This window comes from Tachypleus tridentatus, chromosome 4 (genome assembly GCF_004210375.1).
Source record: "Tachypleus tridentatus isolate NWPU-2018 chromosome 4, ASM421037v1, whole genome shotgun sequence".
Taxonomy (NCBI): Eukaryota; Metazoa; Arthropoda; class Merostomata; order Xiphosura; family Limulidae; genus Tachypleus; species Tachypleus tridentatus.
The window spans coordinates 84,897,345-84,920,886 of record NC_134828.1 but is presented as its reverse complement, the minus strand read 5'-3'; the positions used below and the strand labels follow the sequence as shown (position 1 = coordinate 84,920,886).

Below are 23,542 nucleotides of genomic sequence, written 5' to 3'. Positions count from 1 at the left end.
CCTCCAGTTCCTTCGTCGCATTTGCCTTAATCTTGGGAATCGTCTCAAATCTTCTTCCTTTCAAGGGTCTTTTGAGTTTGGGAAACAAGAAAAAATCACAAGGAGCAAGGTCAGGTGAGTAGGGGTGGGGAAGAACAGTGATCGAGTGTTTGGCCAAAAACTCACGAGTTCTGAGGCACAAATTTCGCAGCAACACGGTGCATCTTCAATTTTTCGGTCAAAAACTCGTAACAAGATCCAACTGATATCCCACACTCTTCAGCAAGCTCCCTGACAGTCAGACGTCAACAGGGTGTTGATTTTGTCGACGTGTGGGTCGTCAGTTGACGTGGAAGGACGTCCAGGACGCTCATCATCTTCAATAAACTGTCGACCATCCTTAAAACGTTTATGCCACTTGAAACATGCCGTACGCTTCATAGCAACATCACCGTAAGCCGTGTTAAGCATAGCAAAAGCTTCAGTCACAGATTTTCCAAGTTTAACACAAAATTTCACAGCAAGTTGTTGCTCCTTCAGGTCATTCATTCTGAAATCCGCCAAACGAAAAATCGCACTTCACTTAAAATCGCGTAGCTAATACACAAATAAAGATATCTGCAATTGGGAAATGATGTCGTAATCAACTGATCTGTGCAAACCTAGCGACACCAAGCGGATTCCCCTGGAACCAACTGGAGCCACGCAATTCAAACAGTCCGCGTATTTTTTTAACAGACCTCGTAAATAAAAGACTAATAAAATGAGAACCTAGACTATATGCTTATTTAAATATCACATGTAATAGTACTTTTAAAGAAAAAAATATTATACCTATAAATGTGAACTGCAATTATGAAAATTTTAGTAAACAAATTTTTTAATACATGAAAATTTGAAAATTTTTTTTGTATTGCCATAGGCAAGTTATAGCCCTAATGACCTTGTGATTGGGGATCCCAAATGTACACTGTTTGTGGGTAGATTAAACATCAATACTACTGAAGAAACTTTGAAAAATGTAAGTACAATATAGTAATGGTTAAAAATAGTACTAGTCAATGATTTCAAAGAACATCTTATAAGAATTTGCTAGAATGATAAATAAGTTAAAGATGATTCTAGATTATTGATTTCCAGTCTATGGGTTGTGACCCACTAGTGGGCTGCTGAGGGGATTGGTGTATCTGAGAATAAGACACTGTGAAATGTAAGTTCTTTGGTTTTTGTTAGGTATATATAATGTAATGATTTTGAAATGTTATTGAACAAACAAAACAATTAGGAGCATTGTGAGGCTCTAGTCAAATATTTTTGAAGAGTAAATCCTTTTCAACAATGAAAGTTTTGTTAGTTTCACAAGATAATAAGTCACAAGAGCATATGGATGGATAACATATCTCTCATAGTGTTAGTATTGTGTATTTTTCTGGCAATCAATGTACAAATGATGCAATAGGGAAAATATCAAACTTTCTGGGATTAATACTGTGCTAAATTATTAATTATCTGTATGTTAGTATATTATTTTGTCTGTACTAATACTTGTAGTAAGTTTTAGATTATACTTATTCTTCTAAGTGATATGAATATTTTAGTTATTCTGTTGTCCAGTAGGTATTAATATTCAGCCATGCCATCAGTACTAACTAAATATTTCTCACAAGCTGACTGAAACCATTGAAAAGTCACAGAACTCCCTAACGAGCTCAAACAAAGAATAATCAATTGATACTGGATATTGTTAGTCAGTTTCCTTAGAATCATGGGTGATTAACCTAGAGACAGTTGAGCCTAATAAACAAAGAGCAGGAAGACCAGTCGGTTGTTCAGAATAAATAAATACAACATTACAGACTTAGTACCAGATTACAGTTTATTGAAAACTCACACTTTATTAAAACAGTAGACACCATTAAAACATCAAATTATTTATGTAAAATGTACACAGCAATTTCATCATCAGGACAACTTCATAAAACATACTTGTAGACTTTTGTAATTGAATACTTCACCTTATAAAGCTATTTTTTGCTTTATCAATATTTATTCTAAAAATGTAATTTAAGTTGTACTTTACAACATTCAAATGATGGACTCACAACAAAATATTGAAAAAAGTAAATTATAAAGTGATTGTTGTATGGAAAGCTAGAGCAATGACATTTTTCTGGTCTACTCTCTTTTTTTTCACAAACTGATATTTTTCTAACATTTTAAAAACAAAATGAATTTAATTATTTTAACATTTCAGTAACATTTTTGCTACTGATTAGATGTTTAGAAGTTTTACAGAATATTACCTCTTCTTACAATCTTTTATTTACACTTCTTTCAAAATTGTTCAGAATAATAGGGAACTACTTTTAGTATATTGACTACTATTGGTGTTATATCCTATTAATTTAAACTCTTATTCTGTATAGCTAACACTAACTGTATGAACTTCCATATAGAATATGACTTTATGTAATCAGCTTAGTTGAATTAGTTTTTTCGTATTTAAGCTGAGAAAGAAGTCCACATTGGAGCCCAAAAAGAGGAAGCACGTATTGAAACCAAAAAGAAAATTAGGCTGAAAGAAATTGAAATTAGACTCAACTTTGATTGACTAAGGCAAAATGACAACTTTGAACTCAGTTGATATATTAAAGTACTACCATTAATGAAATGAACTAGATAAATATTATCAACATTTTTAGAAAGTTGCCAAAACCATGGAATGGCCCACTGAAAAATGGCCATTCTTATTATTACAGAATGTTTTGACTAGTAAAGCCCAAGAAGCTTACACTGCTCTCTCTCTCTGGAAGGAAGATTGCACCAATTATAAGGTTAATGCAGCCATCCTTAAAGTGTACAAGTTAGTTCTGGAGGCTTATTGCCAAAGGTTTTGCAGTTATTGTCAAAATGTCCAAACTTATGTGGAATTTGCTCACAAAGAAGAGGATTATTTTGATTTATGGTGTAATTCTATGCATATTGGCAACAGTTTCAACAAATTAAAACAATTATGTCTAATTGGAGAATTTAAATGCTGTACAAGTGATGACCTAAAACCTATTTGGATGGAAAGAAAGTTAACGCTAACACTGCAGGGAACAGCTCCTCTTTCTGATGATTACACTTTAACTCATAAAACTACTTTTCATACAAAGAAATTTCTTCCAACTCAGCAAAAACCAGTATCTGTCCAATCCACTGAAGTTGAGGATTCTTCTAAAAATCCAGCTCCTATGGTTCAAAATCTTTAGACAGTTATGATAAAACTTGTCAAAACCATCAAAGCCTGTCTGTTGTTTTTGTGAAAAGCCTGGCCATGTTATGTCCAATTGCTGGTTTTGAAAAGAAAAGAAAAGAAAAGGATGCAACATCCAGTGCATTTGAGTTCACGTATGGAAATGAGTTACACCAGATTTTCCAATGTTGCTGATATAGCCACTGATAAAAAAGGCTGTTAGTTCTGTGTCTATGATAAATGACACTGCTGATCTCATACATATATGTATTTTACATGATACTGGGGTGGCTTATTCATTGTTGTTAGAAGGTGTATTGGCTTTAGATTTGAGTTCTACCACTGGCGAATCTGTTATGGCTCAGAATAAGGTGGATAACTTTATTAATGTTCCTCTTTATAACAGTTGTTTAACATCAGACCTAGCTTTGAGACCAGTTGTGGTTGGAGTAAGACTTACTCTTTCAGTTAAAGGTGCATCATTATTGTTGGATAAAATTTGGCTGGGGGAAGAGTTGCTGCCAAACCAATATGGTTACGTTTGCAACAATGATATGCCAGCTTCAAAAAAGGGGGCTCTAATTTATCAAATTGTTGTTCGAAAAGCACATCAATTAGAAATATTGAAAGTTGCCCATGAACTTCCTACAGGAGGTCATCTAGGTGTCAAAAAAACATGTAACAAAATTGTGTGACATTTCTTATGGCCAAAAATTAAAGTAAATGTTTGTCACTTTTGTAAAACTTGTAATAAATGTCAGTTGGGTAGAAAACCTAATAATAACATTTCTGTTACTCCTTTAAAACTTATCCAACCTTTTGAAAGACACTTAAGTAGTGTAACTAATGGCTGTGTTAAGCCAAAAAGATAACATTTGTATTTAACATTTTTACATACCAAGTAGTTTTATTATTATAAGGTTATTTGTATTGTGTTAAATATTGTCATGGTTTTTGAAACTGTATAATACTTTGACAATGTATTGTTACCAGTGTGTGTGTGTAATAGTTAAAATTGTTTAATGCCAATTTTTTAACTCTCTAAGGTGTGAGGTGTAACAGATTTACCATTACACATTTAATTTAGTGCATAAACTTGTTTATGTATAGTTTTCTTTTATTCTGCATGTGACACATCTTGAATGTATTGTGCAAGTCCCGCCTGTTTTTGAAATTGTAGAAAATTCTTGAAAGTGAGAAGCAATGATATTTGTTTACAAAAACAAGTTAGATCATTGTTGCCAAGCGAAATTTGATGTAGATTTTAGAGATTTACATAATTTATATAAAAGTAATGTGCCCAAAAGATAATATTACTGGGTATCTATATTCAGTGTGCTGTAGGCCTAGGAAGTTATAATTGTGATTAACATCTGTTGATTGGAATACTACAGAATTTGACCAGGAACGTTATAGATTTTGAACATTACAAATCATTCAACTTCAGTGAATTACTTCAGATGGTATTTCTACAAGCACATTAACTATCTTTACTGGAAGGAGTCAGTTTGTACCCAATATGAGGCCAGCCAAGAAACAGACAGTGTTAGCTTAAGCAAGAGTAACAACATCAACTCAGAATTAATTTGCTCCTCGTGTACTTGGATCATTGATAAAATATTCAGTTCTAGTCCAGATATAAGACTCAGTATTGTTTGTAAAACTGTTGTATATGAACCATCATTTGCAATAACTATTAGTAATAACCGTTATCATAAATTATGTTGTTTTTAATGTTTGTATATTAAGATATATTTGTGTTAAAAAGGAAATTGTGTGTATCAATTGTGTTAGCAAATAGCATATATCTAATACACATTAACATTTAATTAACTACTAAGCTGAAATTCAAAATTCTTGTTATTTGAAATAGTAATACACAATGTATGTTACATAATAAATCAAACTCATCCAAAATAAATAATATGTAACAACACATTACTAAATTGACTTTTATTTTCACTCTAAGTAGGTAGCTTGTTCTAATCAAAAGTTAGTGTTAATAATAGGCTATCAGAAATAAAAAGTAATGGTAGAACTATGTCTTTATTACATTTCATTTGGAATTAATTTTTTAAGGTCCACAAACTCAAAATACTCCAAAGTTTTGTGAAATCTGACATGTATAAACAAATCAATGAATTACTGTAAAATATTTATTTTAAGGACTATTTTAGGCATGTTAGTCTGTTTCTTGAATTTTCTATAGTACTAAGCATTGTCTTGACAAAACATTTCTTTAGAACTTGTGCATAAACTGTCAGTTGAGTTTGATTAATTCAATGTTATTTTTGTACAAGTTTCACAAAACTTTGTATCCTTTCTGTTAATGTTTATTAGAATGTATTACAATCTTAGTAAACAAACATTTATTAATAAAAACAAAAAAATTATATGTTAATCTTTATTTAGCAGGTTTTTTTCCTCACCAAATGTTAATTATATTTGGTAGACATGTTACTGTAATAATTTGTTTACTTATGTTGTTATAAATTTTTAATTTATTACAGTTTTTTGAGAAGTATGGTGAAGTAAGAAGATGTAGATTGGTGAAGGACATTGTGACAGGATTTTCCAAGCGGTATGGTTTTGTAGAATATAAAGATAGACATATCGCCCTTCATGCTCAGCGAGAAACATACAGGACTGTTCTCGATGATAGCGAGATTTTTGTTGACTTTGAGTGTGAACGTACTTTGGCTGGCTGGGTTCCAAGAAGACTGGGTAATCGTTATATTAATATATTGAACATTATATTAACCTTACACTTTAATTTATTCCAAGTCAGTCAGAATAATATAGAAAATAAAACTGATGCTATGAAAGTGTTAATCTGAAAGATGGCATTACACTCTTTTGATTTTTTAGATTATCTGGCCACTTTCTGAGTGGAAGAAAAATCTGATACCATTAATTTGAATGATGTAATCCTCTCTTACTGTTAGCAACATTTAACTTGTAATTGGATTTTTCTTGATACTAGTTGTTCCCTATAAGAGCTTAATTCATGTGTTATTTTAAATTGAAGTTGCATGTGTCAAATGTCACTTAATTGTGCAATATTTTCTTTTAAAGCAATTGGTGCTTTATTTTCCCTCTCTTCTTAAACATCTTGGTCAATTGGTGCTTCATGACAATAAAAGCTCAGGAAATAATTTATTCTAGTGGAAAGTTCGTGACTTTTAACTTGTGGAGATATTATAGTAATATTACTTTAAAACCTGAAGATGAGACAGCTTCAACTCCACAGTTGTTATTTTAGAAGAAACTGTTTAAATGTCGAATTAACAGTCATTGTTCGTATACTATTTACTACCTGTGGGGTCCAGATATGGCTTCATACTGAATAATTTAGTTGTTGCCTATTACATTATTTGGTGTAAAGAACTGAACAAAATAACAGAGAAAACTCATTTTATATGTAAAACACTTAAGATATTTTCCACAAAAGTGACTGCAATATTGATAATATTTTTATTTCAAAAAATTGTTAATTTGTTTGATCAGAAACTGTGTAATCATTATATTCATGAACCTACAAGTAATTTGGTACATCATTTGTTTATTAATATAGATATGTTTGAGAATGGGTATAGACAGAATTTGAAATAAGATAGATTTATAGTGCTATTATCATTAATAGTACTTTAGAAAAAGGTATATTGGGTTTATTTGGATCAAGTATTTATACCTGAAATTCTGATATGATGACTCATCTCCATACATGGGTTAGCTATTTCTTTCTTCAGGTTGTGCTATTAAGTCTTAGAGACTTTGTGCCACTAACCACATGAAGCTACAGTTCAAATGATACATGTGAATTTGTGCTACAAATTGGTGATGTATCATGTTGCCAAACCTACCAGTAGAAGTGTGACACACATCTTTGTGCAAATGCTTTTTCTCCATTCATGTGCAAAGGTTTTCATTATTTTACTCAACACAGTTTGTTTTAGACATGTATATTTGTGCTGAGATTAATGTGAGTTCTTTTTCTGCTGATGTGAGTACAAATATCACTCACAGCTACCAACAATTTAGGAATTACTTGCTTGTTGAAATTGTGACAGCCATCATATATTGAAAAACTACCATTCAGGTTTAAAATACAGTAAGAAAAAAGAATAGCATAGCATTGTCCACTGTGTAATAGGGTCCATGTTACTGCCTGTGACTTTGAGTTGATTGGTTCAGCAGTTAGAACGAACGAACGAACGAACAAAATCTTGGCAGGGGTTTAGTTTAGAGAGAGCAAAAAGTGGGAGGAATTCTCTCCCCAACATGGAAGTTTGTTTATCTTTACAGGGTGGGGTGCTTAAGGCGATGAAAGGGGTGGAGCAGTATGAAAATGTCGTGTGAGAACCCTAAGCGAGACCAAGGCGGCACATAAGAAGTAGGCCAGGCTAGAGACTAGCAGTTAGATTGGACTTCTCTTTTTATAGTGATTGGTGCCCAGTGACTCAAGACTGCACATCAAATAGCAAAAAGTTATGGAAAAGGATCCCTGTGTATACATTTTTGATATGCAGACAGTGTTTAACACAGTGTGAGTTGTTCTTGATAAGTGTGTTCAATGTTTGCTTTTCATTAGCATTACACAACTAATATTTTGCAACACATCTGGAAGTTTTAGCTTAGCTTTTAAAAAAATTTAGTCAAAGCATGTGTTTATTTTAAAGTGCAAGTTTAACTCATGAGAAAACCTCGTTGAAACAATTCTTTATACTTCACGACGTGACCATAAGTCTGTCGTTGCATATGTGAAAGTGTATTTGTGAAATGTTTTGTTATTTTAGGCACTTCACCCCTCCCTTCATAAGGAAATCTTTATATTCTGTAAAAATTTCACCACAGTACCTCCATGTTTCTCCTTTCTCTTGTAGTCTCAGTAATATCCTACTCAATAATTACATAAGGCTCCTCCTATTCCTAACAATCAACTGTATAATCCTTTACCTAATCATAAATATTTTAAATGTATTATATATATATATGTATATATGATGTTGGATTTTACATAAAAATAAAGAATAAAAATTGTGTAAGTAATGCATCAAATCCAACATAAATAAGGTCCTTTTATAACTACTCAAGTAAAAAAAGTTGGAGTTATACATCCTATACATAAAACAAGTCATCATTAATAAAAAATTGTGTGCTGTTTACATCTAATGAGACATGGTTGTAAATACATGAAGATTGTTTATGTTAACAGAAAAAAGAAGAGAACCAATTCTTTTTAGAACAAATTTTCATTTTTTTTCAATCTGTGACAATTACAGTATGCTTTCTTTTCTTGAGCTTCTTCATGCAAGTTTTGTTCCTGTTCTGGTTCCTGCTCCTGCCTGATTTGTTCTGGTACATTCCTAGATGGTGGTTGAAAGTGAGGGTTGGTGCACATCCAAGTAGCAGCAATCTCACAGGCAGTACAGTGTTGATCTGGTTCTGTGTGATAATCACAACATATTACTGAGGCCACTAACCTTTTATAGACAGGTCAATCCAGCTTCTCCAAATTTACACAGGCATCGTGAAGATTTGGGAAAGGGGTTGTGACTTCTGTGTTTTTGTGTACAACTGGGTGTGGTGTCAAATGTTGTGGAGTTCATAGAAGAAATACTCCCCTTCATATTCAATACAGGTATGTGGGCAACTAAGTCACGCATTGACTGTCCTCGTCTTTTAATATCCTCTTTAGAGGTTGGAAACTGTAGGTCCTGCAGTCCCCAGTCGACAGCAGTTTAACTGATATTTCCTTGATTCTCCTGATATTTGAAACCTTATGCTGTCTACTATAGCACTCTTCTCAGAGTAAGGGCTGTAATATGTTCAGATAATTTAAGTACATGTAACACACTTAGCTAAATAACATGTTCCATTTCTTGGTGGCTCTTGACACTCAAAGGGTTCTACTTCTGGTTGGTCACAATTTCCATGTTACCTTCCAATTACAGTTGACATTTGGATTGGTTTGGCATGTTTTGCTTCTTCTCTTTGAAGTTCTTTATTTGCAGTTTCTACTACTGCTCATTTAGCCTAATAATTTTTACTCCTAATAGATTGTTTTTCTTTAAAAATTGACAACCCTTATGGATTGGTTAAGTTAGTAAATTTTGTTGTCATCTAATATAATCTAATTAAGCTATTTCTTATTGTTCTAATCCAGGATCATTTATTTTTCCAATTCAGGATTGTTTTGCTCTGTTACTCTATTTTCAGAATGTGAAGTTTTTTTATTTTGATTCTGCTTTCTTTTTCTAACAACACAAAAAGATTCATCCATTTTTAAAACTTTTCACATATCAATATTATTTTCTCTGGTGTTGAGCAGCAGTATACTTAGTAGCAAAACTATTGGGCATAGTTTTACAAGTACTGTATTAATCAATTTCTGTTTATCTATCAAGATAGAATCTATTTACTTAAGAATATTTTCACAGGTATACAGACAATGTTTAATACAATATCAGTTGTTCTCGACAGGTTTGTACAGTATTCATCTTTTGTTAGCATTTCACAACTAATATTTTGGAACACGTCCAAGTCCGGATCTCATCTCATAAGAAAACTTAGTGAAGCATGTATTTATTTTAAAGGATCAGTTTACCTCATGAGGAATCCCTTGAAAACATTTGTTTAATATTTTACAACATGGCCAAAAGTCTGTTCTTGGCCCATGTGAAAGTATAGTTGTGAAGTATAGTTTGTTTATTTTGGGCACTTCACCTGGACCCTTTTCTTTTGTGTGTCACCCTTTACAGATTTTGAAGCTAAAGTTGTAGAGAATGAAATGGAGGAACTTTCCATGAGAACTGTATCTGCTGAATATCTCAACATTCCTACCTTACATAAGTCTTCTACCTGATACTCATCTTACAACCACTATTTGTTCTTCATTAACACTTTAATCAAAGGAATTAATGTTTGGATATCAGTTTCTCTCCTTAATGTATCTACAGACAATACATCATTCATATCTGGTTGGTTATCCGTTAACATGTGCTATTTAGGCTGTAATGTTTACTCATAGTTAGTTACTTCTTGATGTATACTAATTATTAGTTTATGTTTAGTAATAGTTCATCTTTCACTTTTTCAGTAAGATGGTGGTGATTAGTGATATTCACTTATTTCTTATGGTGCAAATACAGATGTTAATCTTTAGTTATAGTTAGTTGCTCTTTCACATGTAACACAGTTTTTCCTTTTTTTTTTGATCTGGTTTATTACTCCTTAATATGTCCAAATAGAAGGTAATGTTTGTTTGTCATGTCTTCATTTTTGCACTTTGTAAGTAATTTTTAATCTTAATTGATAAGACCCTGACATTTATATATAACTATTAATGTTTGATTCATGTTCATTACTTTTTCAATTCTACACATGAAAGGTAATTTTTATTATGCTATTCTTAGTTGAATATATTATACTTTGTGTCTAGTTTCATATTCTCTAACATGTACACCTGGCAGTTTGTTTACTTCTTGTTCTCCCCTTAGTGTGGATTCCTGTATGTGGTGAGGGGACCTCCCAGGGAAGGTTCTGTTTTTCAGTTTACCTCCTCTTGGATCTAAACATCCACCAATGTGTTTGCCTTGCGTGGCAACCCGTGAGGATTCTGGTGGTTGAGGGGTCCAACCCCAACACACCACTTTGGTCTTGAATTACTGTAGACGAGTGGCCTTGGGGTAACCCCACTTGGGTCAATCGGCTGGTCTATTTGGACTAGGGTCAACCAAGTACCAGTGTTGGATGTTCTCAACAGGTGTTGTGGACATTGTATCTGATGCTGGTGTTTGGGTATAGTGCTCATGAAGTCCTGGCGTTGCTGCAGTGTCCTTGTTTGACATTGTAGTGCCTTCCCTCTTTGGGCTTCTTGGTGTGTGGGGTCAGTGGGCATTGAAATTTCCCTTTTTTAAATATGGATCTTCCAAAGAAATATTTAAATAAAATAGTGAATAAACAGTCCATAGATAAACGACCATGTCTTTGAAGATTCTGAGCAGCAATCTTCAATATCTGTAACATCTGTTGTACCTCATTTTCTTATCTTACATTCTCTCTCAGACAAATTTTAAAGGCAAATGTCTTCCTTTTTCATTCAGAAGGGACTAGAGGGACTTGCTGGCTCTCTAAAGTCAGTAAAGAAGCTTTGATTTGGTGACATACTGGTGGAAACATTCACATCTGAACACAGTGAACTCCTCTTGTATTCAAAGGCAATTGGGGATATACCTATTGAGGTTACACCTCATGCTACTTTGAATTCATCATGAGAAGTTATTGTTGAGAGGGATTTGAAGAACATTCCCGAGTCAGAGATTCTTGCTGGTTTCTCCACTCAAGGAGATTCTGTAGTGAGGCATATCTCCACTTGCAAAGATGGAATTATGATGTTGATCAATATCCTCATTCTGATATTTACATCACCACACCCACCTGCCACCATCAAGACAGGTTATCTTAATTGCAGGGTATGGCCATACATTCCAAAACCTTTCTGATGTTTCCAGTGTTTGCAGTTCGGTCACTCAAAGATGTCATGTTGTGGTTCCTTGACATGTGCTTGTTGCCATGGCAAGGACTATGATGCCTCTGAGTGTGAAATGGACTCTTGTTGCGTCAATTGCAATGGCTCTCACCTGTCCTACTTGTTTACTTGCCCTAAATGGTTGGAAGAAAGAGAGGAGTAGCATTTGAAAACAATTCATAACATTACTTATCCTTAGGCTCGAAAGTTGCTGTCTACCACTTCATCTTGAACGTATGCTGCTGCACTTCATTCCAAACCTATAGAGGTAGTGCAGAGAGATTTCTCAACACAACTGAAGCATATTTTGACCTCCATGGTTCCAATGACAACACTACACTGTGGACCACCTGATTTGACTTGAAACATCAATCAGAGAAGCCTTTCTCAAATGAAAACATTTTGTATAAGTATTCTTTGACATTGAGAAGGCTTATGATACAACATGGAGGTATGGCATTTTGCAAGACCTCCATATACATGGGTTACCTAGCCATTTGTCCATTTTTAGTAAAAATTATTTAATGGACAGGAGATTCCAAGTTTGTGTTGGTTCTACAGGAACCTGGAGTCCCTCAGGGCTATGTTTTGAGTGTCACATTTTTCAATATAAAGATTAATGCTATCACTGAACAACCCCCTCTTACTGTTGCAAATGGGCTCTATGTCGATGACTTACACATCTCATGTCAGTTGTCAAACATGAGGTATATTGAATGGCAACTACAGACTGCCCTCAATCATTTACTGAAGTGGACCACAGCAAATGGCTTTAACTTCTCTCTCTCTAAAACCCTTTGCATGCACTTTTGCCGCCAATGGGGTATTAACCCTAATCCTGAACTCCGTATCTGTGAAGTTGTACTGCCTGTGGTCCCTGAGACAAAGTTCTTGGGGCTTATCTTTGATCTTAAGCTGACCTTTATACCACACATCAAGCAGCTACGGGTCAAATGTACATGAGCACTGAACATCCTCTGTGTCCTCTCTTCCACCACTTGGGGAGCAGATCGATGTTCTATGCTCTGAAGATATATCGTGCTCTTATTTGATTGAAACTTGACTATGGACCATTGGTTTATGGTTCTGCCAGAACCACTACCTTAAAGATGCTGGACTCCATTCATCATCAAGGATTTTGGCTCTGCACTGGGGCTTTCCTCACTTTCCCAGTTCAGAGCTTATTCATAGAGTCTCATGAATCTTCTTTGCACCACTACCGTTTGTAACAGTCTTTACTATATGCTTTGAAACTTCATTCCTTACCAAAGCATACCACGTGGGGTTGTGATTTCCTTCCATGGTGAGCCATACTTTTTCAAAACAGACGATCTTCCATTGCTCCTTTTGGCCTTTGTATCCATGCACAGTTGGATGAATTGGGTCTGTTCTTGGATAACATTGCTGTGTCCACTGGTCACCCCATCCCACCATGGCTTTTTATAGTCTCCAAATGTGACCTATCTTTAAGTCATCTGAGAAAAGCAGACACTCCTGACTGGAAATACTGTCTGCTATTTGCTGAATATCTTTTGAACCATCCTTCCATTCCTATTTATATATATGGTTTGAAATCAGGTGACTGTGTGGACTCTGCCATGGTTTGTTGTTGTTTGGTGGTTGCATGCAGAATCCCCTCTACAGCTTCTGTGTTCACTGCTGAACTGTATGCCATTTCTCTTGCCCTGGATCACATAGAAGCTAAGCAGTACTCAAACTGCACTATTTATACTGACTTGCTTAGTTCTCTACTGGCCCTAGAATGGCTTCACATTTGTTCACACCCTGTTCTCACCAGTTAGTGACTGCCAGTTGGCAGTCAACTTGGCATGAGCAACACGAAAACAAGCTTTTCCAAATAAAACCCTATGTTGGACTTTGGCTGTCTTGCTTCCATAAGGATCGGAAAGAGGAAGTTGTTCTACCTTGACTAAGCATTGGTCACAATTTTAACTCGTTGTTTTCTTTTATCTGGAACTGATTCACCAATGTGTAGCCTGTGTAAGTCACAATAAGCCACATTTTACTTTCTGTTGTTTCAACTCTCCACAATGGCAACATGTTAAACATGTTCTGTCCCAAGGTTTGTCCATAATGTTAGACAGTGTTATTGGTGATGGTGACACTGTCCACCTTGGAAATGGTTTTAGTTTTTTAAAGGCCATTAATCTTTTCAGTGCCATTTAAATTTTTTAATTTATATATTAAACTTTTTTTTAATGTGATTTCCTTTTAAGAATCAAAATCTAGTTTTATTTGAAATTAGAAAATGGCCATAACATTAAATGATTCGAAACCAGGACTGGAAAGGCCAACTTCAGTTGAATAACGCTGGTGTTTGAACTACCCGTTAGTCATCCTGGCAAGTTATTAAAAGACTTGGAGCAAGTAAACTTTTGTTACTTCACTTTTTGAAAATGGCCATAATGTCAAATAATTCGGAACCAGGACTGGAACCAACTTCTGGTGACTGACGGTGGTTTTTTTACTTAACTGTTAGTCTTCCTGGGAAGTTATGATAATTACATTTATGCTATAGAAAGTTCTTTACAACTTGTATTACTGTAATTTTTCTCTTAATGTTGTAGACTAGATGTAAACATTGGTTTTATGCTATTTATTTGTTTTTTTAACTTTGTTTTGTTTTACTTTAATTTCTTTTTATGAATTTTACTAAATTTACTTTAATTTTAACTTTTTACCAGATGTTTGGCACAGATAGCCTAGCTGCTTTGTGCCATAAAACACCAAATCAACCAACCAACCAACTTCTTGTTCTGAACTTTTTCACATGTACATGTGAAAAATAATACTTGGTTAATTATTCCCTGTCATGTACACATCCATATGGTAGATAATGCTTGGTTAATTATTCCCTGTCATGTACACATCCATATGGTAGATAATGCTTGGTTAATTATTCCCTGTTGTGTACACATCCATATGGATGATAATGCTTGGTTAATTATTCCCTGTTGTGTACACATCCATGTGAATGATAATACTTGGTTAATTATTCCCTGTCATGTACACATCCATGTGAATGATAATACTTGGTTAATTATTCCCTGTCATGTACACATCCATGTGAATGATAATAGTTGGTTAATTATTCCCTGTCGTGTACACATCCATGTGAATGATAATACTTGGTTAATTATTCCATGTCATGTACACATCCATGTGAATGATAATACTTGGTTAATTATTCCCTGTCATGTACACATCCATGTGAATGATAATACTTGGTTAATTATTCCATGTCATGTACACAGCGATGTGAATGATAATACTTGGTTAATTATTCCCTGTCATATACACATCCATGTGATTGATAATACTTGGTTAATTATTCCCTGTCATGTACACATCTATGCCAATTTTTAGTTCTAGTTTTTACTTCTTAATAGGTACTTGCTTCTGTGCACATCTCCAACTACTTTCTCCCCCACACACACTTACACTTGCACAGAGGGAGCATTTGTAGAAGTAGGTGTGTTGTGTCACACTCCTATTGCAGTAATGCAAATTTGTATGTTTCATGCAAATTTTAAGTGGGAATTTCACAAGGCTAATGGCATGCAAGTCTCCAAGGCAGAATAGTGTGACCTGAAAAGGAAAATGGCTAATTTTAGCACAGACATGAATATCTATCAGAAATATATTTTTTGGTTAGGAAAATGATAACTTTAAAATAAAAAAAAATTAATGCTACTGTATAAATGTTTATAAACATTCATTTGAAGAATTGTAAAATAACATCCATTTTATGATAAACCTTTATAAATATGTAATCCTTTTCTGAAGTGATTATTCACAGATATAATTATAAATATTGATATTGTAATTGTGGATGTCTCAAAGTACTGTTTATTTCATTTAAGAATTACAATTATGTTTCCTGATTACATAAAAGAGTGCATCTGTAGATCTTATGACCAATCTCAAAAAGTGGTAAAATGTTTTTTTTCTAGGAGGAGGTTTTGGTGGAAAGAAAGAGTCTGGTCAGCTAAGGTTTGGTGGAAGGGACCGACCATTTAAAAAGCCAATTATTGTTAAGCCAAAGTATGAAGATTCTCGAAACAACTTCCCTAGAAGGAAAGATGATGAGAGATCACAAAAATATGAAGAGAAAAGCTACAGAAGAAGAGATTCAGAGAGACATGGTTCAAGACATCAAGATAGGTGGCATGAGGGAAAATATAGAGAGAGATCTCACCACGACCATTGTTCAGATGCCAGTAGACGTCGCAGAGACAGATAGTACTAGGATAGGAGCACTTAAAAAAAACAAAAAAAACACAAAGACTCTGGCTACTCTTGAATAGAGAGTAGTTATGGTACAACATGATTATATTGTTGTAAATATTTAACTTTTGTTAAGTAGGCATAGTGATCTCGGAAGAATTTTCTTTTAATTGTAATATCAGCTTTGTTTTGAAACTATGAACAGTTTATAGCCTTTACGGAAGTTTTAAATGAAGAAAGATGATAATAAACTATTAATTGGGAATTTTGTGTTAGTTTTTACATAACAAATATTACTTAGTTTGCCAAAACAACTTTCTGAAATAATTTTACATAGTTAATAATTATAATTAATTGGTAAACTTTTGTAATTGCAAAAAGCTTTGAGCCTTTCTTTTAGTTACATTAATAAACAAATGCTGAACCAAACTCAGCTCACAGTTGTGGATTGGTATTAACTAATTACTAAAACTTGTAATTAATTTTAGGTGCAGTCAAATATACATCTTTTATAATATTCCCTTTTAAAGTAGTTTTTGTAGATAATTACACAATAAATATCCGAATTGTTGTAATAAACCTCTTTAAACTTGCTATTTCATAAAAAATGGTGTTGTTTTACAAATATTTGAATAATTGTTTACTAATCTTTGTTTACTTCATGGCAATTTCTTTGGCTCATATAAAAATATTGTACACATCTTTTTTTCACATTTAGTTTTAGTTAACCTATTAGTGACTGTACTAATTACATAAACACTGCTGTTGCTCAAAAGGTATGAGACGTAAATCATGTGATAATTGTATTTATGAATAGTAAATAAATTTATTTTTTATACCTTATACTGAGAAATGAATTTCATGAAATAGTCTCTTCCTGAGACAGCAGTAAGTTTATTGACTAACAATGCTAATATCTGGGGTTTTAATTCCACATGGAAAGACACACCAGATAGCCAAATTTGGATTTGTTCTGAAACAAACCCAAACTCGTGTTAAATATACAACATGCACCAAAGCCTTTTCAGTGATGTGTAAATTAAAAGAACCAATAAAAAACTTTGCAGTAGAAAAAAATTAATCATTAGTAACTGGAATGGTCAGGAAGTTTCAACAAACCATACTGTTTCATTTTTACAACTACGTTCCTCCAAAAGCAATGGAATCTACATGACCACCCAAGCTATGGCTTATGGGACTGTGTGTAGCAAGTAGGAATGTTCTATAAATTCTTTCATGACCGGCAAATCTTCAAGAACCTTCATATTGTGAGGCACTTTATATATTGTTGACCAATTTAAAAACAGTTATAACAGTAAATTGAAATTGGAAGGGACAACAGGCCCTATATAAGATCATATCAGTTTTTTAATAGAATGATAAGTTTGAGCAATTTCTCACAATTTATTCCACTTATTTAATGGTAAATAGTAATATAATCACTATTTTTCATGTGAATGAAGAAGTTAGTAGTAAAAGAAAGAGATTTTTATTTATTTTCAAAATGTCTTGAGGTATTTTATTAGTTAGGCCTAGTATACCCTGGTAGCTAAGGTTTTGACTTGCAGGATCAAAATACATTAATTGGAGTATTTGCCCTTTTAGTCTTGGTAATAATATAATGAGACAGTTTAGCTTAGCATATTCTAAAGACAGCTAGTATGGGTATTAAAACTTCAATTAAAATAAAGTAGAAAACAGTGTTTCAACCTTCTTAAATCATCTTCAGGTTAATAAAATTATGTTGATGGTTTTGACTGAGAATTCTTTGAAAAATTTGTTTAAAATACTGTTTTTCAAAGATATATTTAACTGTAAATCTGTTCTTGATCAATTAACCTTAGTCTTAATGGCCAGTTTTAATGTAACCCTCCTCTTCACAGAAGACCCAACTATCAAAACCTGTAAGATAGCTTTAGAACTTTATATCCAAGACCCCAACCCATTAATACACATTCCCAGCAACCAGTTAGCAACTTTTATATAATTCACTAGCAGCAAAACTAACTTTATTTTCAATGACCAAAACTGCATACAAATAAATGGCTTAAGTATAGGTAATCCCATGTTGCCAGTTCTGGCCAACATTTTCATGACAGAGATTGAAATCCCAAGCGATCAATTCATCCTTACACCCACTACTATACTGCTACAGATACATTGATGATATAATTGCTGGATTCACATCTACAGAGCACACACTTAGTTTTTATCAAGCACATTAACTCTATATATCACAATGTCAAGTTTACCTGTGAACATGAGAAAACTAACCAAATAACATTTCTCAACCTCAACATTACAAGAATCGACACACTATTTAAAACAGAAATTCACAGAAAAAAAATCACCCATAGTGCGTTATAAATTCCCAAGAATTGAGCACATGAAACAAAAAAAACGTCCAAATCAAACAAACTAGTCATTGTCATGGACAATAACAAAAAGACTTGGTGTCAGAATTGACTTATGAAAACTTTAAGGAAAGAAGTATTTATTAAATATTCAGCTGTAATTTTGATTTCAAATAGATCTGTCAAAAGAATTAACAGAAAGCTGTTTAAATGTTTCTATTTTTAATAAATTGAGTTGCCAACTATGGAAACATTATAATTTGCAGTCAATTCTACTGATTGGTAAAAGGCAATCTGAAGAGTTAGCAGTGGGTAGTGTTGATTAACTGTCTTTTTCTCTAGTTTATCACTGTTACATTAGGGATGGCTAGTATAGATAGCTCTTATTAGAAATTCCATAAACGAACAAACAAGTTGGCCAAATCTTTTTTACACAGCTCTCACTTTTGTGATACAAAACTATAATATAAGTGGAAATTGAACTTCAGTGAATTTTCGTATTGAATCTTGAAGCTATTACAAAAATGGTTGTATAATGTTTAAATTATTTTGTTTTGAAATAAGTCCTTTTGTCTCTGAAGAAGGTCGTAAAGTAACTCTCACTACAGAACAAATACACTAAATTTGTACATAACAATACTAACTTTGTATTGATCCATAACTGCAATGTCCTTTTGCTGGTTCTAAAGGAGTATTAACTATGTTTTTCTTTAGTTGTGATTTAATTAAATATCTTCAGGAAAATTAATGATAGTGTCAATAGAACTCTGTAGTAGAAATTTTTGTTTTTGGAATTTCGCACAAAGCTACTCGAGGGCTATCTGTGCTAGCCGTCCCTAATTTAGCAGTGTAAGACAAGAGGGAAGGCAGCTAGTCATCACCACCCACCGCCAACTCTTGGGCTACTCTTTTACCAACGAATAGTGGGATTGACCGTCACATTATAACGCCCTCACGGCTGGAAGGGCGAGCATGTTTGGCGCGAACCCGCGACCCTCAGATTACGAAGCGCACGCCTTAACGCGCTAGGCCATGCCAGGCCCTATTAGTTGAAATAACCAGAACTTTTTTTTTTTGTGGTTATTGCAAAAAGTTACGAGTCTTTAGTTTTTGCAGAGCATTTATGAACAGTACAGACAACTTGCAAAGTTTGAAAGATAGTGTACTCAGGCGATGCTTAGTCTGGTGAAAAGAAGGGTTATAAAAGAAGTGTTATTTTCCATCAAACAGAAACAGCTCTGCTTCATATATTCAACATAATGAGATTACATTTGAAAGAGGTTAAAATTATTGTCTGTAATTATAATGTTAGGAAAACAAGAGTAATACAGGAGTAACACCCAGAGTAATCTCAATCTCAGGTCAAAGCCATTAAGAACGGTCTGTATAGACTGTAGGTGGCATTGAACAACAACGTTTTCCGATTGGGGCTGTTTCATCAGTGAATCTTGGTGCAGTGGTGGGCTGGTAGGTTTCCTGCTAAGGCGACCATAGACTGCAGGTCCGCTGACATTGTACAGAATAAATATATGAGGTGTCAACTGTAATTCACTGCTCTACCACTCTAACTAGGGATAAACTACTAGTCAAGAGTTAGAGCCCATGACTTTGCTTACCTTGCTTCGTTCATGACATCAGGGGTATCTCGGAGTTCATGAGAAAAGTTTATCTCACAATCACTGTGACTCAGGCAAAATTTCTCACTAAAGGGCACAGCAAAGAAAGACTTGGACTGTGTATTGAAATGGCTGTTCTTCAGAACAGGCAGCACAATGCCTAATGTCTGGACAGTCCAACCGTAAAAGAGGTGCAGCTAAGAGACTCTGAAACTTGTTTCTTTGCGTAGTGTCAAGCACAAAGCTAAAAAATAGAATATCTTTGTTCTGCTAAGTATTGAAACCCATGTTTAGTTTTATAAGCTTACCACTGGGTTACAAGGAAGCAACTGTGAGACCCAGTTTGACCCGATGAAAATAGAACAATCCATCTGGCCAAACTGAAGACCAGAAAGTAGGCATTACACATAACTTAGCTAATTATGTAGAATTTCTGCACCATATATATTAAAACTTATATGACTAAATATTCTTTGATTGTTAATAATCAGCTGTAAATTTTTATTCTTAGGGTATGTTCAGAGATACAGCTGAGGTACATTTTTAAACCTAATTGTCGTCTTAGTTTTTTTTAAGCTTTAAGGAACCAATTCCATATTTACAAACTTCTTTTGTTTCTATAAATTTACTTTTCACTGCTGTCAGCAGGATTATAGGTTGTCTATTAAGAGAAAGCTATTAACACGTATAAAAGAATATGCTCATTTAAGATCACCAGTTAGATACAATATACTTATACATGTCTGGTTGAATTTACTTAAGGTCTTTTATAGAGCAGGGCCATTGATGAATAAAACATCCGAATAAAGAAAGCTTACTGACATTTAGAGCTGAGGCCCAAATATCAACATCTTCTGTCCTGTTTGTACATTGATGATAAAACTATAATAATGTTACATTCGATGTTTGTTTGTTTTTGAATTTCGCACAAAGCTACACGAGGGCTGTTTACTCTAGCCGTCCCTAATTTAGCAGTGTAGAACTAGACTTACTAGAGGGAAGGCAGCTAGTCATCACCACCCCCGCCAACTCTTGGGCTATTCTTTTATCAACGAATAGTGGGATTGACTGAACGTTGTAACATCCCCACGGCTGAAAGAGCTAGCATGTTTGGTGTGACTGGGATTCAAGCCTATGACCCTCAGATTACGATTTGAGCGCCTTAACCACCTGATCATGCTGGGCCACTCACATAAATTTTGCTTTGAATTATTGATAGAGAGCTGTAGGTGAAATATGTCTTGTTTAGTAAGTTGGTTGGGGTATCTGAATACAAAATAGATAAAGGTACATATTGTCCAAGATGTCTCTCCGTTTAGAGTAGCAATAAAAGGTTTAATAACGTGTACATGTAACTGATGAAAAACTCTGTCAAAAATGTGCAAATTATTGTATTCTGCATTTTGACATTATTATATGTGTCTTCAGATATACTTTATTAAGTTAGTATATATAAACATATCCTTCAGAGAAAAGTTACAATGCTTTATATTTACACACCTACATTTTATCAAATAAAACATTCTAAATATTACAAAATAACAAACCCTACAACAGCTCTTAATGTTATTCTTAAATGGATGAACACGAAAGTGAACAAAATGTTAGTAATTTTAAGCATTGCTGCAAACATCTGGAGATGATACACCGCACTTCCTTTGTTCTTTTAGTGCCATACCAAACACTTATCTTTGTAGTGGGTGTGTCTTTAAAGTGACACTAGATATTGATAAGTAATTTTTTTTGTAAATCCTACATATGATTGATAATATCAGTGTAATATGATGTAAATATATAATTCAATATTGAGAACTTATTCTGTCCAACCATTGGTTATTTTACTACATTTTAATTTACAAAGGTTTTTAAAAAGTTAACAGTTATAGTTTCTACCGTTATAGTTTTTGAATTTCGCGCAAAGCTACACGAGGGCTATCTGCGCTAGCCATCCCTAATTTAGCAGTGTAAGACTAGAGGGAAGGCAGCTAGTCATCACCACCCTCTTGGGCTACTCTTTTACCAACGAATATTGAGATTTACCGTCACGTTATAACGCCCTCACGACTGAAAGAGCGAGCATGTTTGGTGTGATGGGGATTCAAATCCGCGACCCCCAGATTACGAGTCGAGTGCCTTAACCATCTGTCCATGCCGGGCCAAAAGTTGACAACTTTGTCTATTGTAAATTATACAATATAAGAAACTATTTAAGAAAAAATAACAGTGTATATTTATTATAGTGGACAAAATACGTGTGGAATCAACAGACCAAGTAGCATTAGTTTTGCTATAGCGTGAAAGTAGAATTTTAAAGCAAAATTGTAATATATCAAGACGTGAACATAAACATTATTTAACCATCAACAAGTATTGGAACACCATGGAATTTACTGTCGACTGTATATTAAATTAACATGGTGAGTTGGAAGGCTTTTGTGGTAACGAGGAGATACATCTGTTCCAACGGGTATACTGATATGCACAATATCATAAATGGTGCTTAGAATACTGCGTGGCCCGGCATGGCCAAGCGTGTTAAGGCGTGCGACTCGTAATCTGAGGGTCGCGGGTTCGCATCCCGGTCGCGCCAAACATGCTCGCCTTCCCAGCCGTGGGGGCGTTATAATGTTACGGTCAATCCCACTTTTCGTTGGTAAAAGAGTAGCCCAAGAATTGGCGGTGGGTGGTGATGACTAGCTGCCTTCCCTCTAGTCTTACACTGCTAAATTAGGAACGGCTAGCACAAATAGCCCTCGAGTAGCTTTGTGCGAAATTCCAAAACAAACAAACAAAAAATACTGTGATTTAAAGAATGAAGTCTTGTCCACGATTGCCCAAACATTCCATGAATATAGCTGAACCTGGTTTTATTTTGATGAATAATGATGCTCGTGTCTACTGTGTATTTATTGTCACTGAAGGACTGAATTGTAAGTAAAGCGTTTAAGTGATCGCTCTAATGCAGTTTTAAGTGTTCTTGAAAGGAAACTGAAAAGTAAACAGAAAATATGACAATGAAAAAGCATTTCTGTAAACTGTTTATAATACATATATATATATATATATATATATATATATATATCAGTTACTACTTAACCAGAATTGCAAGCTTATGCTTAATATTAAATATTACACACGAACTGACTACTTTATTGTAACTCGACATTTTATACACACACATATACACTTGTTTGTAAAACATTCAATTATTTGTAAATGGAAAATAGAGTGACAATGTGATGTTTCAGTTCATTATTTGAGTTTCAAACAATTCATAAGCTTAATTATGAGATAGATAGTTTGTGAGAGGCAATAAGAAGCAAGACCCTCGAGTTTTTACGTAATGTCAATCTAGTGGTGGGAGAATCATAACAAAAAACAAACATTTCTGTAACTGTGTGTGTGTTTGTGTTTTTCTTATAGCAAAGCCACATCGGGCTATCTGATGAGCCCACCGAGGGGAATCAAACCCCTGATTTTAGTGTTGTAAATCCCTAGACTTACCGCTGTACTAGCTGAGGGCGTTTCTGTAACTGATAACTCAAATATCGACGTCTGTCATCAGAGGATATTAAGA

At 34.1% G+C, this 23,542-nt stretch overlaps 1 protein-coding gene across 11 annotated transcripts in view; it reads left to right on the top strand.

The window, feature by feature from the left end:
• LOC143249600 (U11/U12 small nuclear ribonucleoprotein 35 kDa protein-like) overlaps positions 1-16,838 on the top strand; it is a 30,534-nt gene extending 13,696 nt beyond the window's left edge. For 8 of the 11 annotated variants that reach the window (XM_076499725.1, XM_076499723.1, XM_076499727.1 and 5 more), the window contains exons 3-5: positions 902-1,000; positions 5,728-5,941; positions 15,722-16,838. In XM_076499725.1, coding sequence (XP_076355840.1) covers positions 902-1,000; positions 5,728-5,941; positions 15,722-16,011 — 603 coding nt within the window. In that variant the 3' untranslated portion in view covers positions 16,012-16,838. The remainder of the gene's footprint in view (positions 1-901; positions 1,001-5,727; positions 5,942-15,721) is intronic. The other 3 variants (XM_076499733.1, XM_076499732.1, XM_076499731.1) reach the window with 1 other exon arrangement.
• The last annotated feature ends 6,704 nt before the right edge of the window (positions 16,839-23,542 follow it).